At 40.4% G+C, this 26,188-nt stretch overlaps 1 protein-coding gene across 1 annotated transcript; it reads right to left on the reverse strand.

Moving 5' to 3' along the window:
• Positions 1–425: 425 nt before the first annotated feature.
• LOC110346710 (membrane-spanning 4-domains subfamily A member 4A-like) lies at positions 426–16,606 on the reverse strand. The gene is made up of 7 exons (XM_087203593.1): positions 16,468–16,606; positions 14,472–14,651; positions 12,178–12,306; positions 8,854–8,910; positions 4,256–4,414; positions 3,423–3,524; positions 426–1,817 (listed from the first exon to the last, which is right to left on the reverse strand). Exons 2-7 carry the CDS (start codon positions 14,604–14,606, stop codon positions 1,710–1,712), a joined length of 690 nt encoding a protein of 229 aa, XP_087059719.1. The 5' UTR covers positions 14,607–14,651; positions 16,468–16,606; the 3' UTR covers positions 426–1,709.
• Positions 16,607–26,188: the final 9,582 nt, after the last annotated feature.

The raw sequence follows: 26,188 nt of genomic DNA on the forward strand, positions 1-26,188 counted from the left end.
TATTGTAAAGTTGGGATGAGAAAGGGTATTCCGGGCCATTGATAATATTAGTGAATAAATATCACTATATAATAAATATTGTTATAAATGAAGTGATGAAAGAATTATCTACATTAAAATATTTTTATAATAGTAGACACCAAAAATTAATGCAAATATCTAATAGCTGATGAAAAGTATGATTGCATATCCGACACAGATGATGGGTCAATGAAGCCAATGTGAAAGTATGCATAACAACTAAAAAGATAAACAAAGACTATGAATAATTAGCTCATGGAAGAAGAATGTCAAAAACCGTGTGCTACAGTAAATACATATGAACGTATCTATATGTACAAATTAAAACTTTGAGTCTTGATATGGGCCAGAGTACTGGTTGCTCTATCTATATTGTACCAAGTATTTATAATTTGAGTCTATGAGCCAGATGATATTCTTTTATTGAAGAGATATATGAAGCACAGAGAAATTTTTTCATAACTCCATGGTTATATAGCGTAAGTACAAAATAAGAGACATAGGATTTTTAAAATGAAACCCAAGTTGATTGTTTTAAAAGCACACATTTTTAACACATCATTACATTTTCTCTCTCTCTCTTTTTTTTTTTTTGGTACTGGGGATCGAACTCCGGTCCTTGTGCTTGTGCAGCAGGTGGCGAAACCACTGAACTAAATCCCCAGTGCCTTCTCTCTCTCTTTTTGAGACAGGGTTTTGCTGTGCCAAGGCTGGACTTGAACTCAGTGCAATCCCCCTGCCTCAGTCTTTGGAATGCTGGGATTATTGGTCTGTACCTCTATGCCCAGGATCCTACTACATTTCTTTTTTTTTTCTTTTTTCTTTTGGTACCGAGGATCAAACTCGGGTCCTTGCGCTTGCGCAGCAGGCAGCGAAACCACTGAGCTAAATCCCTGGCCCACTACTACATTTCTTGATGTAACCACTTAGTCTTTTCCTACCAATATTATATCTGAATGAGAAGTATGTAGCTCAGAAATGTTCTGCTTCTAATTTTGTCTAATTTATTTTTTGCTCAGTAGTAAATAAAGCAAATGCATTTAATGAACATATAGTAAATAACACACATTGTGCAGGCATATATAGCACTGTTTACTAATTTAAGATAGACACTTACCAGATAGAGGAAAGAGAGAGAAATGTGAAAGTTGAATTTGATTTGTGTGTATTTACATTCAAATCATGGCTTTTGTCCATACACGAACTGACTGCTATTCTCTGGTGCTTGTTACAGGATAAGGAAAGAAGGTGGTGGTAAAGGGGAGATGAGGGGCTATAACTGTCAACTTCTTGAAGGAGAAAAATGAGTTGAATCCTCAAAGATGAGTTAAGAAAAAAGTTAAACAGGTAAACCAATGGGCGGAGGACAGGAAAATAAAAATAGGAAATGTGTACAAGAGCCTCGTTCTTCTAATTTCAGTAATATCTCTGCCTGTCAGCAAAGCTTTGCCAACTTGATGGCTTAAGATGGACGAAATTTGAGGATCACTGAGCATTAAATGCACGATTCGATTCACCTGTTCAATGTCTAATATTCTGATAAAGGATCACTGGCTTGAGTTGGTTCTGGGGGGAAAAGCTGGAATATGGTTTGAGCTTTTATAAACACACACAACCACACACAAATTGGAGTTGGATTCTGGCAGTTTCCCAGGTGAGGTTCTTGCACTAAAACCAGGAAGATTCTTCTATGGAACATTTTCCTTTTGATTCGTCAGTGGCATCAAACCTTCTTGGACTGGGGCAGGAGATGCAGTTTGCGCCACAAGAGGATTTGACTGTAGGATTAACACAACCTGTGAAACCAATCACAGTGCCATAGGTGAGTTGCCAATGAATCTTGTTGGCCCCCTCAATACCATCCTCACTAGCACCTAATCTTTCTCCTGTGAATTCAATCTCAAGATCAACGAGGTGGACTGCTTAGGCATTCTTTACATCGTGCCAGGTTGAGGACACACATTCAGCGACAGCACTTAGCCAGAGATGCCAATGGCTGTCACTACATCATAGAGTGGATTGGTCTATCTTGTGGATGAAGGTGCCAGTGCCTTGGGTGACTCAGGTGTCATGGGAAAGTCACAGGTCTTCTTCCAAACTAGTTTGCTCATGCCGGTAGCAATGGTACCTCAAATCATGGTTTGCTGGTCATAAATGGAGCATGGTTAAAACCATGGTAGGAATCATGATGAAACTGAAAAACAATTTGGCCCTTTTCCAAAACATAGTGCCACATGGAATTGATTGTGGGCAGTGGGGGATCGAGGACAGCATTGAGACTTAGGCATCCTGTGCTGCCGCTCTTCTGGATTCAACCAGACTAGTGGGAGCATTTCTAAGCTCAATAACTAGTCTAGGGCAGGGGATTCCCAGGTTAGATTTGTGAATCTAGAATGCTTTATTCAATGAAATAAGGTCATTGGTGACTTCTGAGAGGCGCACACTCTGTGGCCTCAATAATGCAGACTCCTCATAAGAGTTGATATCCATCTCTCTCTTTTGGTGGAAGGCGGTAGGGGTAGGAGAAGAGAACAAAGGGTTTAAATGAGCAATACAAAACAACCTCATTAAGCCATTATTCCCATATTAGTGGCTATGAGCGTGGTTGGGATTTTAGCAGCCAACGCCTCATGCTGGCAGTCAGTGCCCGGAGGACGCCCCAGCCCTATTCTTCTCAGGGTGCCTTTCCTGGATCTTCCCCCTTCCATTTCCCACTTGGTTCTGCTCAGAACCTGGAGGATCAGCTGCAAAGCTGCAGGTTCGGCCATGAAGACTCCAGCCTCACATTTCTTCACTCATAGGAAAATAAAGTAAACTCTGGCACCACTGGGGACCCCTCCCTTGTGAAGCGCTTACTGATCTGAACTGAGAGAGGGATGCCTTTTTAGAAGGTAAGAATGGGGGAAGAGCTTTTCCACAGCCATTGTAAGACAGGATTCTAAGAAGACCCTCAGTGGCTCACTCCCCTGTGACTGCTCATGGATGACAGTCTCTCCCACCAGCAGGTGACTGATCAGCTGACTTTCAGTACATCAGAAAGGACAGGATTCTGGATGAACCTGACCTAATCTTGTTGGCCCTTTAAGAGCTGGAAGGAATGACATATTTGCTGCCTTCAGAGAAGTACACTGTCTTGAGCTCCACACCTGGGAGGGAAGAGGTTCTGCTGCCTATGCGAGGAAGAGGACTGGAAGCTTCAGATGAGCCTGCAGCCCTGGCTGAGCCGTGAGTACAGTCTTGGGGACCCTGAGCAGACCCGGCACAGCTGTGTGTAGATCCTGACCCAGAGCAGCTGAGGGATTATATACGTGCATTGTTGAAGCCTCTAGGCTTGTGAACCTGATGATGACATAGCAACGGAAAATGACATGAGACATTTCCAAATGAAGAGCAACACTCACCCCAGTGGGGTTACAACAGGTAACTTTGCATCCAAAGGTAGCGAGGGCCAAGGCAATGCTGAGTTCCAGCAGACTGAAAATGAGCACCATACCTTCCAGACCCTAAACATCAATATATAACAAAGAAACCAGAGGAGATATCAGGTTCCACATTTACTGTTAATTACAGTGATTCAAGAAAAGCACTGAAACCCAGTTCCTCATTAAAGCCAATTCATTGGCCAATTTTTGATCTATTGAAAACACTTATTCTGTGTTTTCACAGCTAAAATACTCAGCGTTTTTCCTCATTTACTACATTCCAATGCTATTATGGGCGCAGAATGTGAAAATGTGTAAAAAATGTGGTCGAGAATGGCAATATGAAATTTTGTCTGTTTTTTTCAAATGCTAGAAACTTTATATTGATGTTGCAATAATTTGATCTCTTATCTTGATGATTATGGGCAAGATAAAGGTTGATTTAAAATGTACACATTCTATCCTCCAGAATTTCACGATATGGGAAAATGGAATTAAGTTTACAGATATAATTAAGGTTGCTTATTAACCAACATGGGAAGATTATCCCGGGTTCTTCAAATGAATACAAAGTATTCACAGCATACTTTATACATAAAAGTAGAGGCAACTTAGAGTAACTTAGTTTAGACTAATGGTTAGTCTTTAGTGAAAACTAACTCATGAGATTATTTGTTATAAATAAAATATTGATCTGTTTCTCAATTTCAACTCTCTGAAGTAACTCAGTAACTTCCGAAGGCTGATTATTGGTTCTGACGCAGCTATCATTTTCCAGTCGTGTTTCTGCCATGAGTAGATGAAGAACTCACCGTCATAACTGCAAAGGTCAGGGAACACATATCTGGCATGTGAGCCCGGTGACAGATAGAATATTCAAATGACAAAATGTTCATGCTGATTGCCGTGAGTATGACCCCTAAGGCTGCTAGCACAGAACTGGTGATATTCAATCCTATGCTGGTCTGGATCTGAAAAGGAATGAAAACTCTTTAAACAACCCCAAATCATCTCCAGACATATCTCCACCCATCACTTTAAATTTTCCACTTCTTTCCCAACATGTTCCATCCTCACTGTCTTGATTACTTCACTAGTCATTTTGCTAGACATTGGCTTGAAAGTTTGTTTTATATTTGTTTTTTATGATGTAGTAACCTTACTATGAATTTCTTTCATATATTTTCATGTATTTTTCTTTCTAAAATTTCATATACTTTATGCAGGCGGTTGAAAGGAACATATCAGTAAGTCAATAAGTGCACACTGAGGCAATACTCTTAAGTGAAATAAATAGGACACACGTGTAAATACTGAATAGTTTCTCTGGTGTGAGAAACTGAAAGTGTAAATAAGGACTAAAAGGTATAATAGATAATGTGAAATAGGAAGAAAAGGGGCAAAGGGGAAGGGGAATTGGGAGGGGTGGGGAAAGGAAAGAAGGGAATGAAATTAATATGAGAAAATGAAAAAAAGGAAACAAAGTCTTCGTAAATAGGGAGGGATGGAGGGGTTGAAGGGAGGGCAGGGGAAGGGGGAAAAATAAGAACCAAGAGAGATTATGTAAAGGTGCAAATTTCCAATGGTGAATGTCATTATATTGTATACCTAAAATGTACCAATAAAATAAAATTAAAAAAATAAGTCAATAAATATCCAGACACATCAGTACTTGGTTCCATTACTGTCATGGGCAGGGGTCTCAAGCTTCAAGGTTTATTTCTCAGAAGCCATTTGTTACTTCCTGTCATTAATTCTTTGTCTTCAAAAAGATTCTATCACTAGCTACCTTGCTCATATATTCAGTCTAACTAGACAATTATTTAATACAGTTTTTGAAAGACAGCTTCAACCAGGCAAAACTTATATTTCTCATGATTAAAATAAAAACAAAATTTGGTTTTTCAATTATCTCTGAATCCTTCTTTTGATATGTTGATTGTTTCTTTTGCTTTGTAGAAGCTATTTAGTTTTATGCAGCCCTGCTTACTTATTTTTGCGTTTATTGTCTGAATTTTTGGTGTCAAAAAACTTTTGAGCTACTTGGTGACCCAGCTTCACTCTTCCAGACATACACTCAAAGAAAATGAAAACATTGCTTCATACAGACTTGTGCATACCCATGTTCCTTACTGCACTATTCATAATAACTGTCAGAAATTGTAATATTTCCACATCTATCTGAATATATCCCAATATCACAATACATAGGTACAGATACAATGAATTATTAATCAGAGGGAAAGGAAATCTTGCCACCATGAATGAACCTGAGTCTACTAAGTGAAATAAGCAAAACACTTATGTGTAAAAGCCACAGAATTTGAAATCTGAGAAACAGAGAGGGAACATGGGAGATGGACTCAAAAAGTGTAAAGTTTCAGTTATGTAGGAATTAAATTTTAGATATAAATTATGGTGATGATAGTCAGTGATGTGTTATATACTTGAAATTTGCCAATAAAGCAGATTTAATAAGAAGAGATCCCACTTGTTGATTGTTTGTGCTACTTCATGGGCAACTGAGGTTTTGTCCATAAAATCTTTTCCTACACTGATGTCTTCAAGGGTTCTACCGTTATAACCTCTGTTCCAACTGGTTCAGAGTTTGTATTTTAATATTTAGATCTTTAATCCATTTTGATTTTAGTTTAGTGCATGGTGAGAGATATAGGTCTAGTTTTAATCTTTGGCAAGATGAAGCCCAATTTTTCCAGCACCATTTATTAAAGAGGCTATCTTTCCTCCAGTGAGGGTGTTTGGCTCCTTTGTCGAAGATGAGATGGCTAAGTATGTCTGGTGTTGTTTCTGCATCTTCTAATCTGTTCCACTGGTCCTCAGGTCTGTTTCTTTGCCAGTACCATGCTGTTTTTATCACAGTAGCTTTGTAGTATAGTTGAAGGTTGGGGATTGTGATACCCCCTGCCATGTCTCTGTTACCTAAAATTGCTTTTGCTATTCTGGGTCTCTTCTTGTTTCAAATGAATTTTTGGATTGTTTTCTCAAGATCCATGAAGTATGCTGCTGTGATCTCAATTGGAATTGCATTAAATCTATAGAGCAGTTTTGGAAGTATGGCCATTTTCACTATATTAATCCTTCCTACCCAGGAGCAGGGGGTGTCTGTCCATTTTCTGATATCATCTTCAATCTCTCTTTTCAGAGTGCCATAGTTTTCAGAGAAGAAGTCTTTGATTTCTTTCATTAGGTTGATTCCTAGGTATTTCAGTTTTTTGGATGCTATTGTGAAAGGAATTATTTGCCCTATTTCTCTCTCAGTGAGTCTGTCATTTGTGTAGAGGAAAGCTATTGATTTTTGTGTGTTGACCTTGTAACCAGCTACTTGACTGAATTTGGTTCTTAAGTCTAGAAGACTTTTGGTGGAGTTCTTGGGGTCTTCTATATAGAGTATCATGTCATCTGCAAATAATGACAATTTGACTTCTTCATTTCCTATCTTTATTCCTTTTATTTCTTTCTCTTGTCTAATTGCCATGGCTAATGTTTCCAGAACTATATCGAACAAGAGTGGTGATAGTGGACATCCTTGTCTTGTTCCTGATTTTAGTGTAAAGGATTTCAGTTTTTGACCATTTAATATGATATTGGCTGTTGGTTTTTCATAGATGGCTTCTATCAGTTTGAGGTAGAGACCATCTATTCCAATTTTTTGTAGGGTTTTTATCATAAATGCATGTTGGATTTTGTCAAATGTTTTTTCTGGGTCTATGGAGATAATCATATGGTTTTTGTCCTTGGCTCTATTGATATAGTGTATTACACTGATTGATTTGTGTATACTGAACCATCCCTGCATCCCTGCAGTGTGAAGAGACAACCCACAATGTGGGAAAAAATCTTCACCTGCTCTTCCTCAGACAAAGGTCTACTATCTCGAATCTATAAAGAACTTAAAAAGATCAGACCTCCCAAATTTAAAGACCCAATCCGACAATGGGCATCTGAAATGAACAGACATTTCTCAGACAAAGAAGTAGAAATAGCAAATAAATACATGAAAAAATGTTCAACATCACTGGTCATTCGAGAGATGCAAATGAAGACAACACTGAGATTCCACTTCACTCCAGAAAGAATGGCTGCTATCATGAAATCAACCAATAACAAATGCTGGTGGGGCTGTGGGGAAAGAGGAACCCTGCTCCACTGCTGGTGGGAGTGTAGACTGGTGCAACCACTGTGGAAATCAGTATGGAGATACCTCAAAAAACTAGGACTGGAAGTCCCATTTGACCCCACTATTCCACTGCTGAGGATCTTCCCCAAAGAATTAAGAGAATCATACCACAGTGATATATGTGCGCCCATGTTCATAGCAGTACAGTTTGTGATAGCTAAAACTTGGAAACAGCCCAAATGCCCATCAACTGGAGAATGGATAAAGAAAATGTGGTTTTTTATAAAATGGAGTACTACTCAGCCATAAAAAATGAGAAATTAGAGACATTTATAGCTAAGTGGATGCACATTGAGGCAATACTCTTAAGTGAAATAAATAGGACACACATGTGTAAATACCGAATAGTTTCTCTGGTGTGAGAAACTGAAAATGTAAATAAGGACTAAAATGTATAATAGGGAATGTGAAATAGGAAGAAAAGGGGCAAAGGGGAAGGAAGTGGGAGGGCTAGGGGAAAGGATAGAAGGGAATGGAATTAATATGAGAAAATGGAAAAATAGGAGCAAAATCTTTGTAAATAGGGAGGACTGGAGGGGTTGAAGGGAGGGCTGAGCAAGGGTGAAAAATAAGAACCAAGAGAGACTATGTAAAGGTGCAAATTTCCAATGATGAATATCATTATATTGTATACCTAAAATGTAGCAATGATTAGAATGAATAATCGATAATGTAAAATAGGAAGAAAAGGTCCACAGGGGTAGGGGTAGTGGAAGGGGCAGGGGAAAGGAAAGAAGGGAAAGAAAAAATGATGAGAAATGGAAAAAATGGAAATAAAGTCTTTGTAAATAGGGAAGGGTGGAGGAGGTGAAGGGAGGGCTAGGAATGGGGAAAAAATAAGAACCAAGATGCATTATGTAAAGGTACAAGTTCCCAATGAGAAATGTAACTGTGTTGTATACCTACAATGTACCAATAAAAGAATTTAATGATAAAAAAGCAGATTTAAGTGATATAACAATAAAATAAGTTCACTATCTGAAGTCATTTATACATTAACATTTAATAGTAGTAATCATATATATATATATATATATTGAGTACAAAGCATTGCAATGAACACTTTAAATGTATACATTTTTATTTGAAAAGTTTTTAGAAAATAAAGTTACATTAAAATCGGTTCCTACCCTGGAAGAATGCATACTTGTTCAATATATTCATGTGGAGTAGGAAAAAAACTAAAGAAAAGAAAGTGAATATATTGCTCACCATGCCTTTTGTTGTTGTAGCTCCTGCTGCAATTGACAAGGACCCTGAAATAATAAACTATGAATAAAAGAAAAAGTGCACATAAACAAATATATTCAATCATAACTAAAATTTATTCATAGATTAGACAGATACATTAAGCAAATTAATTATCTTAAAGAATCTAGTGTGCAAATAAATCTTCCTTTTCCCAAAAATGACAGGAATTCTAGCAGATGGTGTTTTTTGGGGAAATTTATCACCCTTTCAAAGCATGTCTAATTGCAATGGTATTAAAATTGCCTCAGAATATTGTAAAATAATCCTTCCAAATTGCAGATGAGAATTAACTCTAACATGGTGCCAAATTGGATGTAATATTAGAAATAAAAACCTAAAAACTACTCTCATTTGAATTATCTTTAAAAATTATAAATAAAATAATACCAAAGTCAAACTTATTAGATGGTGACTGGAATAAACTAGTTTATTTGACTCCATCAGTTAAGCAATTTTTTTGCTTTTAGCTTACATAGGTAGAGTTAACTCATTTGGACTTTCTGGCTTAAAATATTTAACTCTTCTGAATTTCTAAGTTGTTTTCTATATTTTATAATAGAAATATCAAAATTTATATTAATACCAAAATTTATGGATCAATAAAATAGTTTGATAAACCTCCTCCATAAATCTCTTATGCCAAAATGTAGAAATAACTCATGGAAACTTAATTGGATCTGGGCAAAAATCTAACACAGGGACTCAAACATCATATTTCATGAAATAAATCATGAACATGTACAAAGTGTCTTCAAATATACAGATATTTTAATACTAAAAATATTATAATTTATGAAGTTAATAGATTAAGGGAGAAAATTCATATTATAATTGTGATTTTTAATGAGAAAAAATGAATTGAGCTATATTATGCACAGGTACAAATTCCCTATGATGAATGTGATTATTATGTATGTCAAAAGTGTATCAATAAAATTAATTAAAAAATAAGACATTTAACACAATTCAACATTGTAACATTACTGATAAAATATGATAATTTCCATAATATGATAATTAAATTGGTAGTAATTTCCATAATATGGTAGAACATCTAAATCAGTAGAGTCATTTTCATGTTTAATAGGGAAATACTAGGTCCAGTGAAAATTAAGATGAGAATTTAGACTATTATGTAATACTATTCTGGGAATATTAATCAAAATGGTTATATAGGAAAATATTTGGAACAAATAGTTAAAATTAGTATTATTTAAATGTGATTATGAGTTGGTGCATTATAAACAAAAGATTATCAATTAAAAACTATTATAAACTATGAGAAAATTTGTATAATCATGGGAACTTACACATGGAATACATATATGTATAAACAATATTTGGGTTTATGTGTTAAAGTTAATATTAATGGAAGTATTTTATTTACCATAGCAAAAATGTACACAATTGGCTCTCCACATCCACAGGTTTCAGCCATGCAGATGGAGAGGGCTCACTTAATGACCTGAGAAGCCACAGATTTTAATTTAGGGGTTGACGGAAGTTCCCAAACCTGTCCCCTGGGGGGATGCACACGTGTACATGGACACACACAGAACACACATATGAAAACACACACATATGTCTAACTTACATATGACATCTCTATATATGATATCTCATAGAAACAAATTTCATGTAAGTAAAGCTTTACAATGATCCAAAAGTATGCAAAAGAAAATCTGAACAAACAATGTGGGCATAGTTTTATGGGATTCTAGTAAAGGACTTATAGATGACTAAAGACCAAAAAATGAGAAATTTATAATTTGTTCTGAATACTTCTATATTGTACATGGTAAGGAAGAAAAAATGATGTAGTGTATAGGTGAAGTTTGAAAATAAGAAACAACAATAGAAGTTAGCTGCAAAAAGCGACCCACCACTTAAGCTAAGGCTCTTCTAGAGGGGCATAACTGCAAGAGTCTGAGTGATATCTCAGAGGACAGACAGCGCCTGCCTCAGGATCCCATGTAGAATGGCCTGAAATACACAAACTGGAGTGCACTGTGGGCTGGGATAGGAAATGAAGCAGTCACCAGATAAGGAGAGTCGTTATGTCAACCCTACTGCCTGAGCCTGATTCCTGTACTTAATAGCAGTGTGATCTTGTGATGAAGTTACTTCATCTAAGCCCCAGTTTCTCCATCCATACAAGGAAGACAATGGAAATCATTTCTCAAAAGTCTGCTGATGGTTGGAAATCATATTGCACATAGAAGACTCTCAGTAGAGTACCCAGATCACAGCGAGTTTAGTAAGAGGTGATACTGGTGTTATTAGAGCTGTATTTGATAATTAAGGTGCTATGCAATGCCTGGAAGTAGAGCAGCACCTGCTGCCTTCAGTCCTCACACCTCTCCTGTAAACAAGAAGGGGAGCAAAACCGCAGGCCTGTCATTAGATGCTACACATCTTCACCTTTAGAGATAAATGGAAATCTCACAACAGTTGGATTTGGCTTCCTGATTCTAATGTATATCCTTTACAAATTTCATTATTCTTTCCTTAGTAGACAAAACTTGATATTTTATATATTCTATATCCTCAATCTTTAAGAACAATGTCCTTATATCTTATCTTGGAGGAAAGATTTGAAAATTCTAACTTTAATTTTAATTGTAGTTATTGTCAAACTTAGAAAATAAAATTTGTCAAAGAGCTATTCCAGCTGTTAAGTGACTGTTTGCTAAGACTTGACTTGATGGGTTGGACACTGTGAATGGCTTGCACATCCTGGGGCTCTAGTTCTTGCTTGCTGAATGCTCCTCATTTAGTTTTTCATGAACTTCAGGGAAGTGCGAACCCTTCCAAGCCACAGAGGTGGGTCTTGAGTAGATCAAGTCCGTAATGACAAGTCCATTAGCCATAACTAGTCTGAGAACATGCATGTAAAATATTTATGAACAGGACGTGTCTGGTCTCATACACACTGCCAGAGACCCTTCCGGAAGTCCCTGAAGCCTGAGCTGGCCCTCCTGGAAGTGACTGAGCACAGGCTTCTTACTGGGAAATGCAGGGTGGTTTCAGCCTTTGTGACCTGGGTCCTGGCTGCATGCTGCTGTCATACACCCTAAGTCATGCACATGAAACATTTCATCTGCCTAGCTTTCTGTGAGTCTTATATGATTATTACCATTTTAAATATGAGAAAACAGAGTGAAAGAAACATTAGATACCTTTCTCAGACTTATAGACATACAGGATAGTGTCAAGACAAGAACCCAAATATCAGATATTAACAATAATGTTACCTCCAATTATATCAGAAAGGATTTTACTCACCATCATTGACCCCCAAATTGGGTAACCCATGTTGAATAAAATGGGGTGTGGATCATAAGCTGGCACCATGACACTCATTACTACTATTCCCAAGCTGAAGTTCATCAGAGCAATCAGAATCTGCACAGTCTAGAAGTGATGAAAAATGAAGTCATTATCTATGACAAAAGGAAGCCAATACCAGCTTCTTTCCAGCTACAAAATTATGCTCATTTCCTGTATTTTGATACAGTCAGATCACCTTCTGCATGTTCTGTTGTCCTTGTCGTTCGCAGAACGTATCCCTCAGAAGATGTGTCACTGCCCCAATAATTTCAAAGCTACGAGGAGTTTGACAACCCCTGCCCAGAGGTATTTTTAAGCCCGTGGTGCTACATCAGCCACATCAGTGTCTCTCCTTTGTCACACACTCAGAGAGGAATCACCCGGGATTTGGGAAGCATTTATTCTATCAAGGAGTAATAAGCTGAAGAAAGCAGGCTACACACACAAGAAGTGAACAAAACAAATAAGGGTTCATGAGTCTGGGGATTGAGAAAATGGTTGTAATTACAGGGGTCCAAGGTGAGGGAGGTTGCAGTATCTGGAGGTATGAAAAAGGATCTATATAAAATACACTTGATCTTAGCAATAGGATTTATAGAAAATAAAATGAAAACAAGGTAGGAAAATTTCAAGATAGGACAAAAGCAGTGCTTAGAAAATTCAGTGCACATATTAGGTAAAAAGAAAGATGTAAAAATCCATCACCTAAGTTTCCACCTTAGGACACTAGAAAAATAAGAGCAAATTAATTTCAAAGTAAGCAAGCAAAAAAATGTAAAAATTAGATCAAAAGTCAATGAACTGAAAAGAAAAAAATCAATACACAAAATTTTACAACTAAAGGCTAAAAAACGTCTTTAAAAGGTAAATGAGCCAGGCATAGTGTCGCATGCCCATAATCTCAGCATTCAGGAGGCTGAAGCAAGAGCGTCACGAGTTCGAGGTCACCTTAGGGTACATAGATAAATGAAAATAAAAATATAAATGAAACAGTAAGACTCTAACCAGGCAAATTAGGAAAAGAATATCAAGGACATAATGTCCTCAGTGTGGTGGGGGAATATATATCCCATAAGACTTCAACAGATAATAAAGGAATGCTATGAACAACTCTGTTCCTCAAAATCTTCTGAGCTAGATAAAATGAATCAGTCACTGCTTGAACGTATAATATATCAAAATTCAAAAGGCAGTGTGTTGTGTAATTCCAATTGTGTGAGTTTCTGGAACAGGTAAACTATGGACACAGAAAAATATTAGTGGATTCTGGGTTTGGAAAAGTCAGAGAAAGGATGAACAGACAGAACACAGGATTTTCAGGGGAGTAGAACTACTTTGTATGATGCTGGAATGATGGATACGAGTCATTATACATTTGTAAAAACCCATAGAGTGAGCAATCAAAGAGTAAAGCCTACTGTAAGGAGGAACTTTCTGCAATACCATGTATCAGGGAGGCCCACCAGCTGTAGCCAACACAGCACCCAGGGGAGAGAGGTTGATGTGGGAGACGTGAGTCTGGGGACTGTGGAGACATGAGATGTGTGCCTCCTTTTTAATTTTGCTATGAAGCTAAAACTGCTACAACACAGTCTAAAATACATTTTAATATGCTTAAAATTAACCCCAGTGTATGCCAACATGTAACCTAGGTCATAAACAATAATTATTTTCAAAATGAAAATTATGATACTGGAAAATTAAAGGTTGTCATGCACCCACAACGGTTTTTCTTCCTGGTGGTTTCAAATTCAGGGTAGAGATAGATCCCAGTAGACAATGCCCTTTCTCCTTCTCTGATGTATTTTTCTTTCTAAATTCTCCTTTTACTTGGCTGCATTGACCTAAGATTGCAGAACGAAATACTTGAAGGAAAGAAGATACTCTGTCCGCTGAGGAGCAGGCTATGAGTGGTCCCAAGATACAGGAACGAGACAGGTCCTCAGCTGCTTAGGCTGGTGAGGGACCCCTGGGGCACCAGAGCCTTTTCTGTTCCTGTTTTTTAATCTGAATGACCCGCAACCTAAAATAGATCTGAAATCTATTTTAAATATAACTAAACTTGAAGCACAATGTGGCAGAACATAGTATTATTCATTTCCAGTGATGAGTCCTGAGAATCAAACACTGGTGATTTTGCTGGAGGCTGATGTGTTCCAAGGCCAGTTGGTTGGTGAATTTGGCACTAGGTTGATCAAGTGAGAGTTCACAACACCATTGCTCTCCTCTCAAATCTGCAAATGATTTACCCCCAGGATTTTTGGTTCCCCTTTCAAGAACTTCTCTGCCATCCGTCTGGGCAGAAATGAGTGTAGAGCCGCAGGCTGCTCCTGCTGCTGCAGAGCAGGGTTGACGTCCGCTGAGGTGGGCTCCATCCCTTGCATGGTTGCTATGGCAGCAGACTAAGAAATACAGTTGAGGATGAGGTCCTGGAAACGAGAAGAAAGGAGCATGACACTTTGAGGCCGTGTATCCCATGAGGACAGGCTCTCGTTTACATTCCCTTCCTATATTATGATAACTGAGCCCAGGAAGAGGAAGATGCAGCATATTAGGCAGAGCGAGAGTCCATACTCAGAACTTCATGGCCCCTTGGCTTCAGTGCTGGTGGGAGTGAAGTTCGCTTACTAAGATTCATCTGAGCACAGCTGAGTGTGATGTCACTCATGCTTTTCCAAGCCGCCACAGAAATCTTAGGTTTGGATGTCTGTGCCCTTACGTTAGCAGCACAACAGGAAAAAATTTAAAGTGTCCAAATTTGCTCTAATCAGGAAAAGAATTCACATTTAGCTGGAAAGAATTAGCCTATTTACAATTGATACATCAAGAAAACAACAAGAAGAAAATGATAGATCATAAAACAAAAGTAAATCCTTTAAAAATCTAGACATATAATAATAAAGAATACACAATGTGGAAGAGTTTGAAATAGAAGCACAAATTAAACAAAACAAAAAATTAGTTTTTATTCTTTTTTCACCCAGAAAATTTCCAAAAATAGTCTGGAAAAACAAACATGCAACCCCATCTATTTACAAAACTGGGAAATGATGAAAATTCCTATAAATCAGAGGAAATGATTGTTAAAAATGAAGTCTGCATCAGGAAGAATTTGTGTGGAATTACAGACGGCAGAACACCACACCATGGCCACAGACTTCAGAAAACGCTTATGGATTCAGAAGTGTAAAACATAACTTGTTTATATTTTTATATTTTTTATTTTTTGCTACCAGGGATTGAACTTGGGTCCTTGCACTTGCACAGCAGGCAACGAAACCACTGAGCTAAATCCCGGCCCCATAACTTGTGTACAAACCTGGGAGTGAACTCTCAAATTGACAGCTGTTATTTTCCAAACATAGTTCTGAGAAGCAAAGAGAACAAGAGTGAAGGAGAAATCCCCTCCCCTCCAAGTCAGGTCTGTTAGAGCGATCCATGTTGTACTTTATTGGGGGCCACAAAGAAGGAAGCAGCTTTCCTCAGTGGAAACCTCCAGCAGTGCACGGAAAGAGTGATTTCCTTCTAGCAAGTAAAGCTGCTGCACTGGGTAACCATTTCTCTGCTCCAGATGCCTTGCATCTCACCTGAGGAGAGAGCGCAGCAGCACATCTTCCTCCAAGCTCCTTCCTCATTTCTACAGTGCAAAGAGTCTTCATGGTGACTTCCATCAGTGGACATCCTCACCAACAGCTTTTGTTCCTGGCTTGGGCGACCCAAGCATGGTGCCCAAGGGGGCTGGAGACTAAGCCAGGCTACGACCTGTCTCAGGATCAGCCTTAGTATGAGGGCCCGGCCTTTACCCTACCTCACCCCCACCAAATTATGCCAGGGGCAGATCTTTTCTTAACTGCTCAATTAAAAAATAACAAATCAGTGACAAAGATTAAAGTACATGGAAGAAGGAACATATAGAGCATACATGAAACAATTAGTCAAAGTCTGAAATATTGCTTTCCTTTGTTTGGTGGCCGGGGAGTAAATGAACAGAAGTAACTAAAACAACTGTGTACAGTGCTAGCTTTGCCTTTGTCCTTACGTTTCCTGGCTCCAGCCTTGGCACCAAGACTTCCTCCAGTGTTCCCAGTATACATTAGAGGTGCACTCAACCCTTCCTCATCCAAGACACCAGCTGGGAACAGGGGAGATGGCCATATTTTTTCCTCATTCTATTCTCAAGGTTCCTAGAAGCATCCATGAAAACCCACTGGCCCGGAAGCCTAGGAAGGCGCATCCCAAACCTACCTTCCTCTGGCTCTCGAGGGTACTGTGTGTCTGGTGAGGCCAAGGCTCTGGCGGAGACTCGAGCTCTGTGTTCAGCTGGTCACGATCCTTTGCATTGCTTCACTCACTGGCAATCTGCAGACTCTTAGCACTTTTTCTAAATCCTGAAGGTTGTGCTGAAATGCCACAATTTTGGAGGAAAACAACCACTTCCTTTTACTTTATTTATTTATTTTTGATGTTGTGGCGGACCAAACCCTGGCCCCTGCACATAGTTCCTTTTTTACATTGGCTATGTGAACTGTTTTGGGGTCTGTAAAGTGTGTGTGTGTGTGTGTGTGTGTGTGTGTGTGTTGTAATTTGCTGAAAAAGTAGTAGCTGGCTCTCACAGTGTTTCAAGTGACAATAATAGTGGTTATTACTGAGGCCATGTAGCCCATGCAGCAGACTCTGTGCTGTGCATTTTACAGAATGCTGGGTTTGGATAATTGTATCCCAAAGGCCTATGTGTTCAAGGCATGGCATCAGCCTGTAGTGTGCTGGGAAGTGGCTGCACCTTTAGGATGTGGGGCCCAATGGAAGGAACCTAGGTCATCAGGAGTGTGCCCTGCAGAAGAGCTTTGGAAACCCCATCATTTCCTGTTTCTCGGCTTCCCAGCTGCCATGACATGAGCAGTTTGCCCAGCCACATACTTGTGACAAGGATGTCCTGCACTGCTCAGGCCCAGAAGCAGGGGAACCAACCAACAGTGGACTGAAAGTGAACCTGTGTGCCACACTGTACCTTTCCTCTTTTAAGGTGATTATCCCTGGTATTTTGTTATAGTCAATGGAGAGCTGACTCAAGTATAAGCAGAACTGATTTAGTGGCATTTAGAAGCCTTTAGAAAAGTCCATTTTCACGATTTCATACATTTATAGGTTACCTTCCTCTTCCTACATAATTGTGTATTGCTGGTTTATGATAATTTAAATATGCTACTGACATGAAATTCCATTTTCAGGGATACATCATTAATGGCCCTAAAATGGTAACAAATCAATTATTTTAACAGTAATTAAGATGCCTTTCCAAGTCAAAGATTCATCTGGTATACAGACAACCTGGCTGCATATGAAGACGAACTCAAATGCAATCATTTATTGCATGATCTTGTTATTCTCCTGACCCTAAGATTCCTCAATGATAAAATGAAAACAATACTTCACGTGGAGAAGGAAGGCAAACTGTTGTTCAGGTTTCATTCATACAAGATTCATTCTGGAGAGATGTTACTATACACTGCGGGTAAAATGGGGGCGCGATTAACACAGCCCCCTATGACTGCAGGATGAGAGAGACTGGGAGATACATCGTGTAGACCCAGGTAGCCTACTCTGCAGGGTGGAACGGACCATGAGAAGAGCTCATGGGAAGATCAGTGGCCCCCAACTTGGGAATGCAGAGGAGATGTCCTGCAGGAGGGGCCGTCTACCCCTGATGAAAAAGTGGGCGATATAAATGAAAGGAGAGTGAGGGATGGACAGTGTCCCAGACAAGTCAATAAAATGCAAACACCCCCGCCTCCACACACAGTAAAAGCCCAGGGCCAGGGAGATCTGTTTCTTGTGCCATGCATGACAAGGCTTCCGAATCAAAGGAGAAGGAAGTAGAGTATGAAGTCATATCCCTCAGGTCTCAGTGTCTTCAGGTTGTCCAGCGAATCTGGGTACTGTAACAGGACACTGTACGGTGGGTGCTTAAACAAAAGGGGGTTTATGTCTAAGAGTCCTGGAGGCTTGGAGCCCAGTACCAGGCTGCCTGCATGGCCTCTTCGGTGAGGAAGCTCTTCCTGTTGGGCAGGGTCATCTGGTAACTGTATCCTCACGTGCTAGAGAACAGAGAGGAAAGAGGCCTCTTGTGCCTCTTTTTATAAGAGCACTAAAGCCACCTGTGAGGACACCAGCCTTATACCCCAACTACCTATGAAAGATCTCACCTTCTGATATCATCTTTTTGGAGGCTGGGATTTCAACACATGAATTCTGGGAGGACAAAAACTTGTCCATAACAAGGATTTTGGAAATTATTCTATGAGTCATAGGAATTCATAAAAAATGTTTAAGTTCATAATACACAATTGACTAATGTGTACTCTGTCTCAGCTCACGTTCCTCAGGTGTATGTCTACTTGGGTTTTCACACCCAAGCTGAGATGTCATTTTTATACCTATTTTCCAGAAAATAAAACTGAAACTCAGAAAATGTTACACAGCTGATATACATGAGATTCAAATCCCAGTTTTGCTGAATTCCAAATACAGTGCAATCTAAATTCTGGAAGGAGGTGAAAAAAGAATTAAGATGTGTTATGTACATATACCAACTTATGGTGAGGAATGTAATCATTCTATGTTGCAAACATGGACTAGTAAAAATAAAACCTAAAAATATTTAAAGAACCAACAAAGAAAGTAAAAATGTATTTTAGAAATACTGTCCTAGCTGCCATGTGAACAAACAACAGGAATAAATAATACTGAAATCAGAAGCACAGACTTGTGGATGCTGCACCTGATGTTTGGCTGATCCACCTGTGGTATTAACATGGTGGAGGGAATGGAGGGGATTGCAAGATGTTTATGAGGTAGAAAGGACTGTCCTTGGCAACAGACTGGGACAGGTGAGGTAAGGGAAAGCACAAGAAAGCACAATGCAGCCAGGCATGGTGGCGCATGCCTGTAATACCTGTACTTGAGAGGCTGAGGCAGGAGGATTGCTGGGAGTTCGAGGCCAGCCTGGGCTACTTAGTGAGTTCAAGTCCAGTCTGAACTACACAGTGAGACCCTGTCTCAAATTAAAAAAAAGAAAGAAAGAAAAGGAAAAAAAAAAAAGAACACGATGCTTGGATTTTGGTTTAGGGAAGTGAACTTTCACTAGGGCAGTAGACAAGGAAGGACAGGGTCAGAAGTACAGGAACACACAGTAAAACTGTAGACATACTGAGCTCGAATTGTGTGAAGACCTGCACAAAGGGACAGCAGCTGAGAGCTGGGCGACTGGAAAGAGCCTGAGAGCAAGAACACAGCGATAGAGCAAGGCAGCCACCGTCGCAGATCTGGATGGGGCACCCAGGGCTGTGTCTGGAGGCAGAAATGTTCTGTTCGGCAGCCTTGAAAGGAGACAAGACCCTTATCGGGATCCCCAGATGATTCAGAAGGAGGGGGAAGAAAGTAACTGGGGAAGGAGGAAAGAGACCTCACAGGAGTTGTGGCCGCAGACTCCGGCTACTTGTACCCAAGAGGCAGCGGTGCCCAGCTGAGGCTCAGTCTGGCTGCAGGGAAGTACTGACTGTGACAGCACTGCAGGGCTCTGGTGGTGGGAGTGCACTCTGCCAGAGAAGAAGAATGACAGCTGCTACTGGGGGCAGTGTGCCTTCTCCGGCTGGCAGATGGCAGGAAATAAAGAGGGAAACTGAAGCTGAGGCAATTTCTACTTTAAAAAAACCCTGTGGTTTGAACATTATGTCAGGGAGAGACCAACCAAGTGTGGAGCCACGGGGTCTGGGCCCAGGAGCACTGTGCCGGACTGGCAGAGAGCGTGGTGCCCATGGCTTCTCAGCATGGCGCAGGACCCTTGGAGCCCCTGCCTCCTCCCTACCCAGAGGCATCCGGAGCACACGCCACTGCTGTTGGACACCTACCATCCACAACTGCGAGCACAGGGGCTGGGGAGCTCCAGGACTTAGGGACCTCAGTCCAGAGCAGTCTGCAGGTGGGGCAGGATAGAGGATGGGTGGTGTCTCCAAAGCCAGTTCTGTGTCTGCTTCCAGTTACAAACCCACACCCTCAGGCCTGAGGTATGCAGTGTGAGTGTGTGAATCTAGGCTCACCACAGGTCACTGCATTGGCAGCTGCTGGTTGGCAGGGAGGGGTGGAGCTCAGCCAGCAGCAGACCCCCGAATATTGCTGTATACTAGAACAGGCTCTGAGAAGGAGCAGTGTGGACAGGAAGCCCTTAGTATCAGGGAGATCCCAATTCTAGAAGTCTGGGGAAGAGAAGTCTCTGCTTCAAATAGCTCCACAGGGAGTAGTATTAGTCCTGTTCATGGCTTCACTTCTTTTGCCTTTTATGTGGTTTTCTTGTGTTTTCTCTCATTAGTGGGTTTTTCATAGGGTTATCTAATTTATATATGTTTTAAAATTCTTTAACTGGACATTTTCTTCTTATTTTATTATATACTCTTTTTTTCTGTCTCCTGTCATATCTCCTATGTCTTCCCTTCCCCCTTTTATTTGTGTTTTAGTTTAATGCTGCTATCTTTAGTACCTAGTGTTTTTTTGGGCATATCTTATACTAACGTTTCCCATTCATTTTTCTAGGTTAGAGGAATTGCAAAGATCATAACTCATTAGAGAAATCTGCTTACTAAAAACATCCTCACATATAGAGGAAGAGTTTTCCGTGATGAACAAGTCTCAACATAGAGAAACAAATGTGAGAAAATAGCACAAAAAGAAAACTCCAAAAGTTGATAACCCACTATCTGAATCCAGAATCCTCACAGTGAGTGAAAGGCTAGAATGATGGTTCGTCGCCCAATTTCCTTGCCTCTTGTGAGGTTAGCGAGGTGTATAAGCAGATGTTCAACCTGCTGTGCCAATGGGGAGAGATTGCTTTGGAATCTTAATCCACAAGTGTCTTATTCTCCTGACTCTCCACCGTGTTTCGTATGCTGAAATCTATTTTAGTAACATGAATATAGCCATTCCACTTCTCTTATGGTTATGGATTTTATGAGTTTTTGCAGATGTGAATAATAAATTATTTGTGAATGATGTATAATGCCCCCTCACTGGTGACACATGGAAACGCAGCAAGGGGCCCATTTGCAAGTGTGTTTACCTAGCTATGGTCAAGCTACCCGCCTCCTGGGAATTCAGGGAGCCAATCAGTGCTGTGGTTGCATTTCTTCTTTATTGGGAGGGTAAAGTGCTCCTCATTAACAACACAAGGTGTCATTAAACTCTACTGTGGAAACAAAATGGCTATCAATTCTAAACTCCTGTGCAGCAAGTGGGACACAAAACCAGTTTTCTACACAGTTGAGACTCCCTGTCTGGACGTTTTTGAAGAAAGATGACAAGAATGATCGTTCTTTACATCCTACAGGTATACTGGGGCTAAAACTTATTTCAAACAGAGAGGATCAAGTTAGAATAGGGAAGTTGTGTATAGGGGAATAAAAGTCAAGATAGCCAAGAATTTTCTGTGCCAGATATACTGGGAAGTACTTTAAAGTGGTTACTCGGTCATATCTTGAGGTGGACAGCATTGCCATTTTACTCAGGCTGCAGGGATATTGTTCCATGAAACAAAAGACACAAAGACATCCAGCAGTTAGGGTGATCTGAGAGGAGATATGAACATAGCTGAAGAGAAGTCCGGAGTCCCAGGGAGAAATCTGGATGCCTCACCTGCTGGGTAATAGAGATGCAGATGGATGGGTTGTGGTGGTGAAAATATGGCAGCCAGGGGTGTGTGGAGTGAGTAGGTGCCACACCAACCTGGCTTTCTGGGCGACACTCTTCCACCGCAGAAGGGGCTCTGTGTGACTGGTGCGGAGAAGCAAAGGGTTCTCTTCAAAGAGGGTCTCTCTCTCACTCTCTCTCTTCCTCTCCCTCCCTCCCTCCCTCCCTCTCCCTCCCTCCCACTCTCTCCCTCCCTCTCTCTGTCTCTCTCTCTTTCTCTATGTTTTCTTACACAGGAAGAGTACTACTCACTATTATACACTTAAACAGCACTTAATGGATGTATAAATAGCACCTGTGTCCGGCAGAGTGCTCACTAGTTTTAGCCTTATCTTTGTTTCCCCTAGTTCTTAACAGTTCATGATTTTTCTGGTTTCAAAATAATAACAATACTTGTTCAAGTGAAAATGTTAAGCTTCAACAACCATGTGCGTGTATGCAGAAACATATCGTCAGTTTTATGAGCTTCATTTTCTTAAAATATCTTGTCATGTCTTCTCCTTCCAGACCCGCTCCAGCTGGATCACACCCACTCTATCAAGTCCTCGGATGCTCAGAAAGTTTCACTGATTGTTTCTCCAGTCTGAGACCAAAAATGAGCTTCCTTTGGTTTTAGCTCTTTGTTCCAATTGTCTGGTCATTATATCCCCTTTCCTCTCTACCTTTTCTCCCCCTAAATATACACACACACACAAAGAAACTATTTCTCTTATTTTTTGGCCTGTTTTGGACATTTGATATTTATTGACACTTACTGGGTACAAGTTCAAAATGAATGTGATATACTCTTTGCCTTCGAGAAGTTAACAGTCACAAAATCTTCCTATAACTCAGCTTTCCTCTTTCTACCAGTTCCAATTTTAGTTTTCCCTGGAAGAATTGAAGCTAGGTCAAGTTAGTTTCTTAGGCAATACAAATGATCACTGACAATTTTTAGAACTCAAGAATTTATACTCAAACCCCCAAACAGTACACAATGATTTGAGTAGTGGATCCCTATAAATAGAACTCAATCACTCTACTTTCACCATTGAAGACCTAAATTTCAGCTATTACCAAAATGGCATCAGGTAGAGGTGGATATTTTGACTACGGATTCCTGGATACTGGATCTGGGGTATAAAAATGTCCTGAATGCAGATTGTGACGTAGAGTAGCATAGCTGGGGAAACATGCTCAGGACAAGGATTCAGCAATCCAGAATCAGCTTCCTCAGCTAACACACAGCTGCTTTGGAGCTCAGTTTCCAACTCTCAAGTGGAGAGATGGACCTTGAAGAGTTGGGTTGTGTGTTGCGGTTCCTGTGATCACCAAAGGCTTAGTTGACTTTTCTCTGTGATGAAGGAGAGAGATCCAGGGGAGATAAAATACTCAGAAAAGAGGAAAACATTTTCAGGACAGTTTCTATGTACAGAGAAGCTACAATACTATCATCTTCATGAAAAACTTCCGTGGGAAAGGGCCTGGAGAACAAAGGACTCATGACATGAGACATGTTTAAAATAGATCATGCCTTTTGCCTTTGGAATCAGAAAGCTTGAGAAAAGGCAAACATGACCGGGAACCTATCCGAAGGACAAAATGAGGACCTTAGAACTAGAACTTGTTTTTCAATGTGAGAAGATGGTTTTGGAGCAACATGTTTTCTAGAGAAGAACATGACACAGTTGCATGGACAAGAATGGGGAAGGTGATGGATAGCACAGGACAGAGAAATAGGCTCTCAGGTGGTGGCTGTCTGGCTGGGACCAAATAGGATTTGAGGACAGCAGGAAAGAGGAAGTTGAGTGGCAAGAACCTTGATAACTGTTTAAAAATACTATCTAAGATATGTGGCACAGCTACGTAACAGAAATCCCTTTGGTAATGAAAAAGTGAGAAAACTGTGGCAAAGCAAAATCAAGTTTTAGAGGTTCCGAGATTACATAATTTAGGTTGGCATGAATCAGTTCTCTAAACAAGCAGACTAGATGCCTCTCCAAATGGTGCTGTCATATGACTCAAGTCAAAGTGCAGCATTTGTGCTAAGGGACATGCACCGTGGACAGACGGAGAAACATTGTGTCAGCTTGCTCGCACGTGGAGCTAAAATATCAATATCATAGAAAGAGAATGGAAGGGAGGTTATCAGATGACAGAAACAGACCAGGGCTGATCAAAAAATAAATTTTCAGTCAGACTGATGAATCAGTTTAAATGACTGCTCAGTGTGCTGACCACTGTTAATAATAATATAGTTCATATTTCAGAGCAGATAAAAGAACAGAGTTTCAACCTCTTCACCAAAAAAATATTAAGTTGGTGAGGCAATAGATATGTTAGTTTTGTTGACTCATTTCACAATGTATGGATAAATCAGAACAGCACACGTTCTCTCATAAATAACAAGTATTATGTATCAATTTAAAAACAGTATGGAAAAAAGGGTATGGAGTCATTGGACAGTGGATAAACCTGGAAAACCCTGGATTCATCCCATGATCAAGGTGAACTCCATCAGTGACACAGTGATATTGTGCACCTTTCATGTGACTCCAGGAGAATGCAACCTCACCGCCGCCATCTGCACCTAAAACTTCATCATCCTTGTCTACTCATGAGAACAATCTCAAAAATTGCCCCAAATCTAGGAAGAGTCAACAAAGGTTCTGGCCAGTGCTTCTTAAAACTGTCAGAATCATCAGGGGCAAGAAAAGCCTGAAAGAGTCTAGAGGAGCCTAAGTAGACAGTCACTAAATGCTACCTGGTGTCCTTCAGCGGACCTAGGAGCAGGAGAAGGAAAATGGGTGAAATAAAAAAAATGTTGACTTTAGTTAATAAACGAAGAAAAATTGGAGCAGACAGAGAAAAAGGGGGACTTTTTTATGCATCAAAGAAACTAATGTAGGACAGGCAAATGACCGTTACCAAGTTGCCAGAAGCTGACGGAAAAGAGCTATGTAAGGAAAGCTTACATGGAAAGACTCACCCACGGTAGCTGAGAAGAGAGCTGTCCAACACATCCTTCTGACGTGGAGCTTCATCTGAGGGGCTTCCAGTCCATCACTGAGGGGTAAACAGGTGCCACCAAAGGAAGTAAAAATGCCCAGAAATGAAAGCGTCCCTTCCTCCACGATTGCCCCCAAACTCTGGTTTCTCTGTGAGTATGTAAGGTTTTCCATTGGTGATCACGGCACAATATAGAAAGGGCTTTTCCCGCCCTTATCCTATTTCTTGAATTTTTGCCTAAATTCATAAAAAATCCTCTGACCTCATTTGATTTCAAAGTGGTGAAACAGAAATACAATGACCCACATCTAAAATTAGCATTCTTCTGGCCTCTGACATATTCAGTCCTTCCCTGGACCATGCAGACTAGAAAGTCCCACCAGTGAATCCTTCACCCGGCAAACAGAAATTGAGCAGGTGGCAGGTGCAGAGTCTGAAGTATTGACCTCTTTGTCCCCTGTCCTCCCCATCCTGACCTCTTGCACAAATCTACTCACACACCAGGTTCCTATGAGCAGATAAACAGTCTTTCCTGGGGTGGAGAAAACAGAGGTAAAATGTAAGAAGAAGGGAGCAGAGCTCAAAGTGACTCCCATGCTCACCACCATCACAGGACACAGGATCTGGACAGTTTGTTGGAAAGGGAAGAGAGGTTGAAGATTAACACCTGCACTGCAAAGACAGGGCCTGCCCACCTTTCCATCATTGCCTGGTACAAATTCCAAGTGAGGATTCAGGACAGTAGAGCTCTGACGTGAGAAACATGAGCTTTCATTGTGGAGGGGATGCTCCACTGCTGCAGAAAACTAGTCTTCTGCCCCTCAGGGCCTGGCCTTTCGTAAGCCTTGTCCCCTGCCCATGGGCAGTGCTGGGCTCTCTGTGTCTCCAGATAGCTCCTGTCCTCTTGCTTTTGTGGGAACAGGACCTCTGGAGCATCGATGAAGTGAACGGTCCTTCCCACACCCCCCCTCCCAAGTGGACATTACAACTCTGGAGCTCCAGGGCCTCTTCCACCCATGCGACTGTCCGGAGGATCCACAGCTCTGTCTGAAGAGGCAAAGTTGAACTTTCTCCTCAGAGACTCTGTGGACATTCTTCAAGAATTTTCTAAACTTGGTGTGTGTCCTGTGAGTCCAGTAGGGGCATTGGTTCCATTTGAAAGCTGATCCCAGGGACCACCTCCCCTTGGGTTCTTTGAGAGCAGAGATAGCTCTGGAAACAGTAGTAATAAATAAAGCAAAGG

This window comes from Heterocephalus glaber, unplaced genomic scaffold (genome assembly GCF_053883595.1).
Source record: "Heterocephalus glaber isolate CG9 unplaced genomic scaffold, H.glaber_assembly_v1.0 deba00001805, whole genome shotgun sequence".
NCBI classification, from domain to species: domain Eukaryota; kingdom Metazoa; phylum Chordata; class Mammalia; order Rodentia; family Bathyergidae; genus Heterocephalus; species Heterocephalus glaber.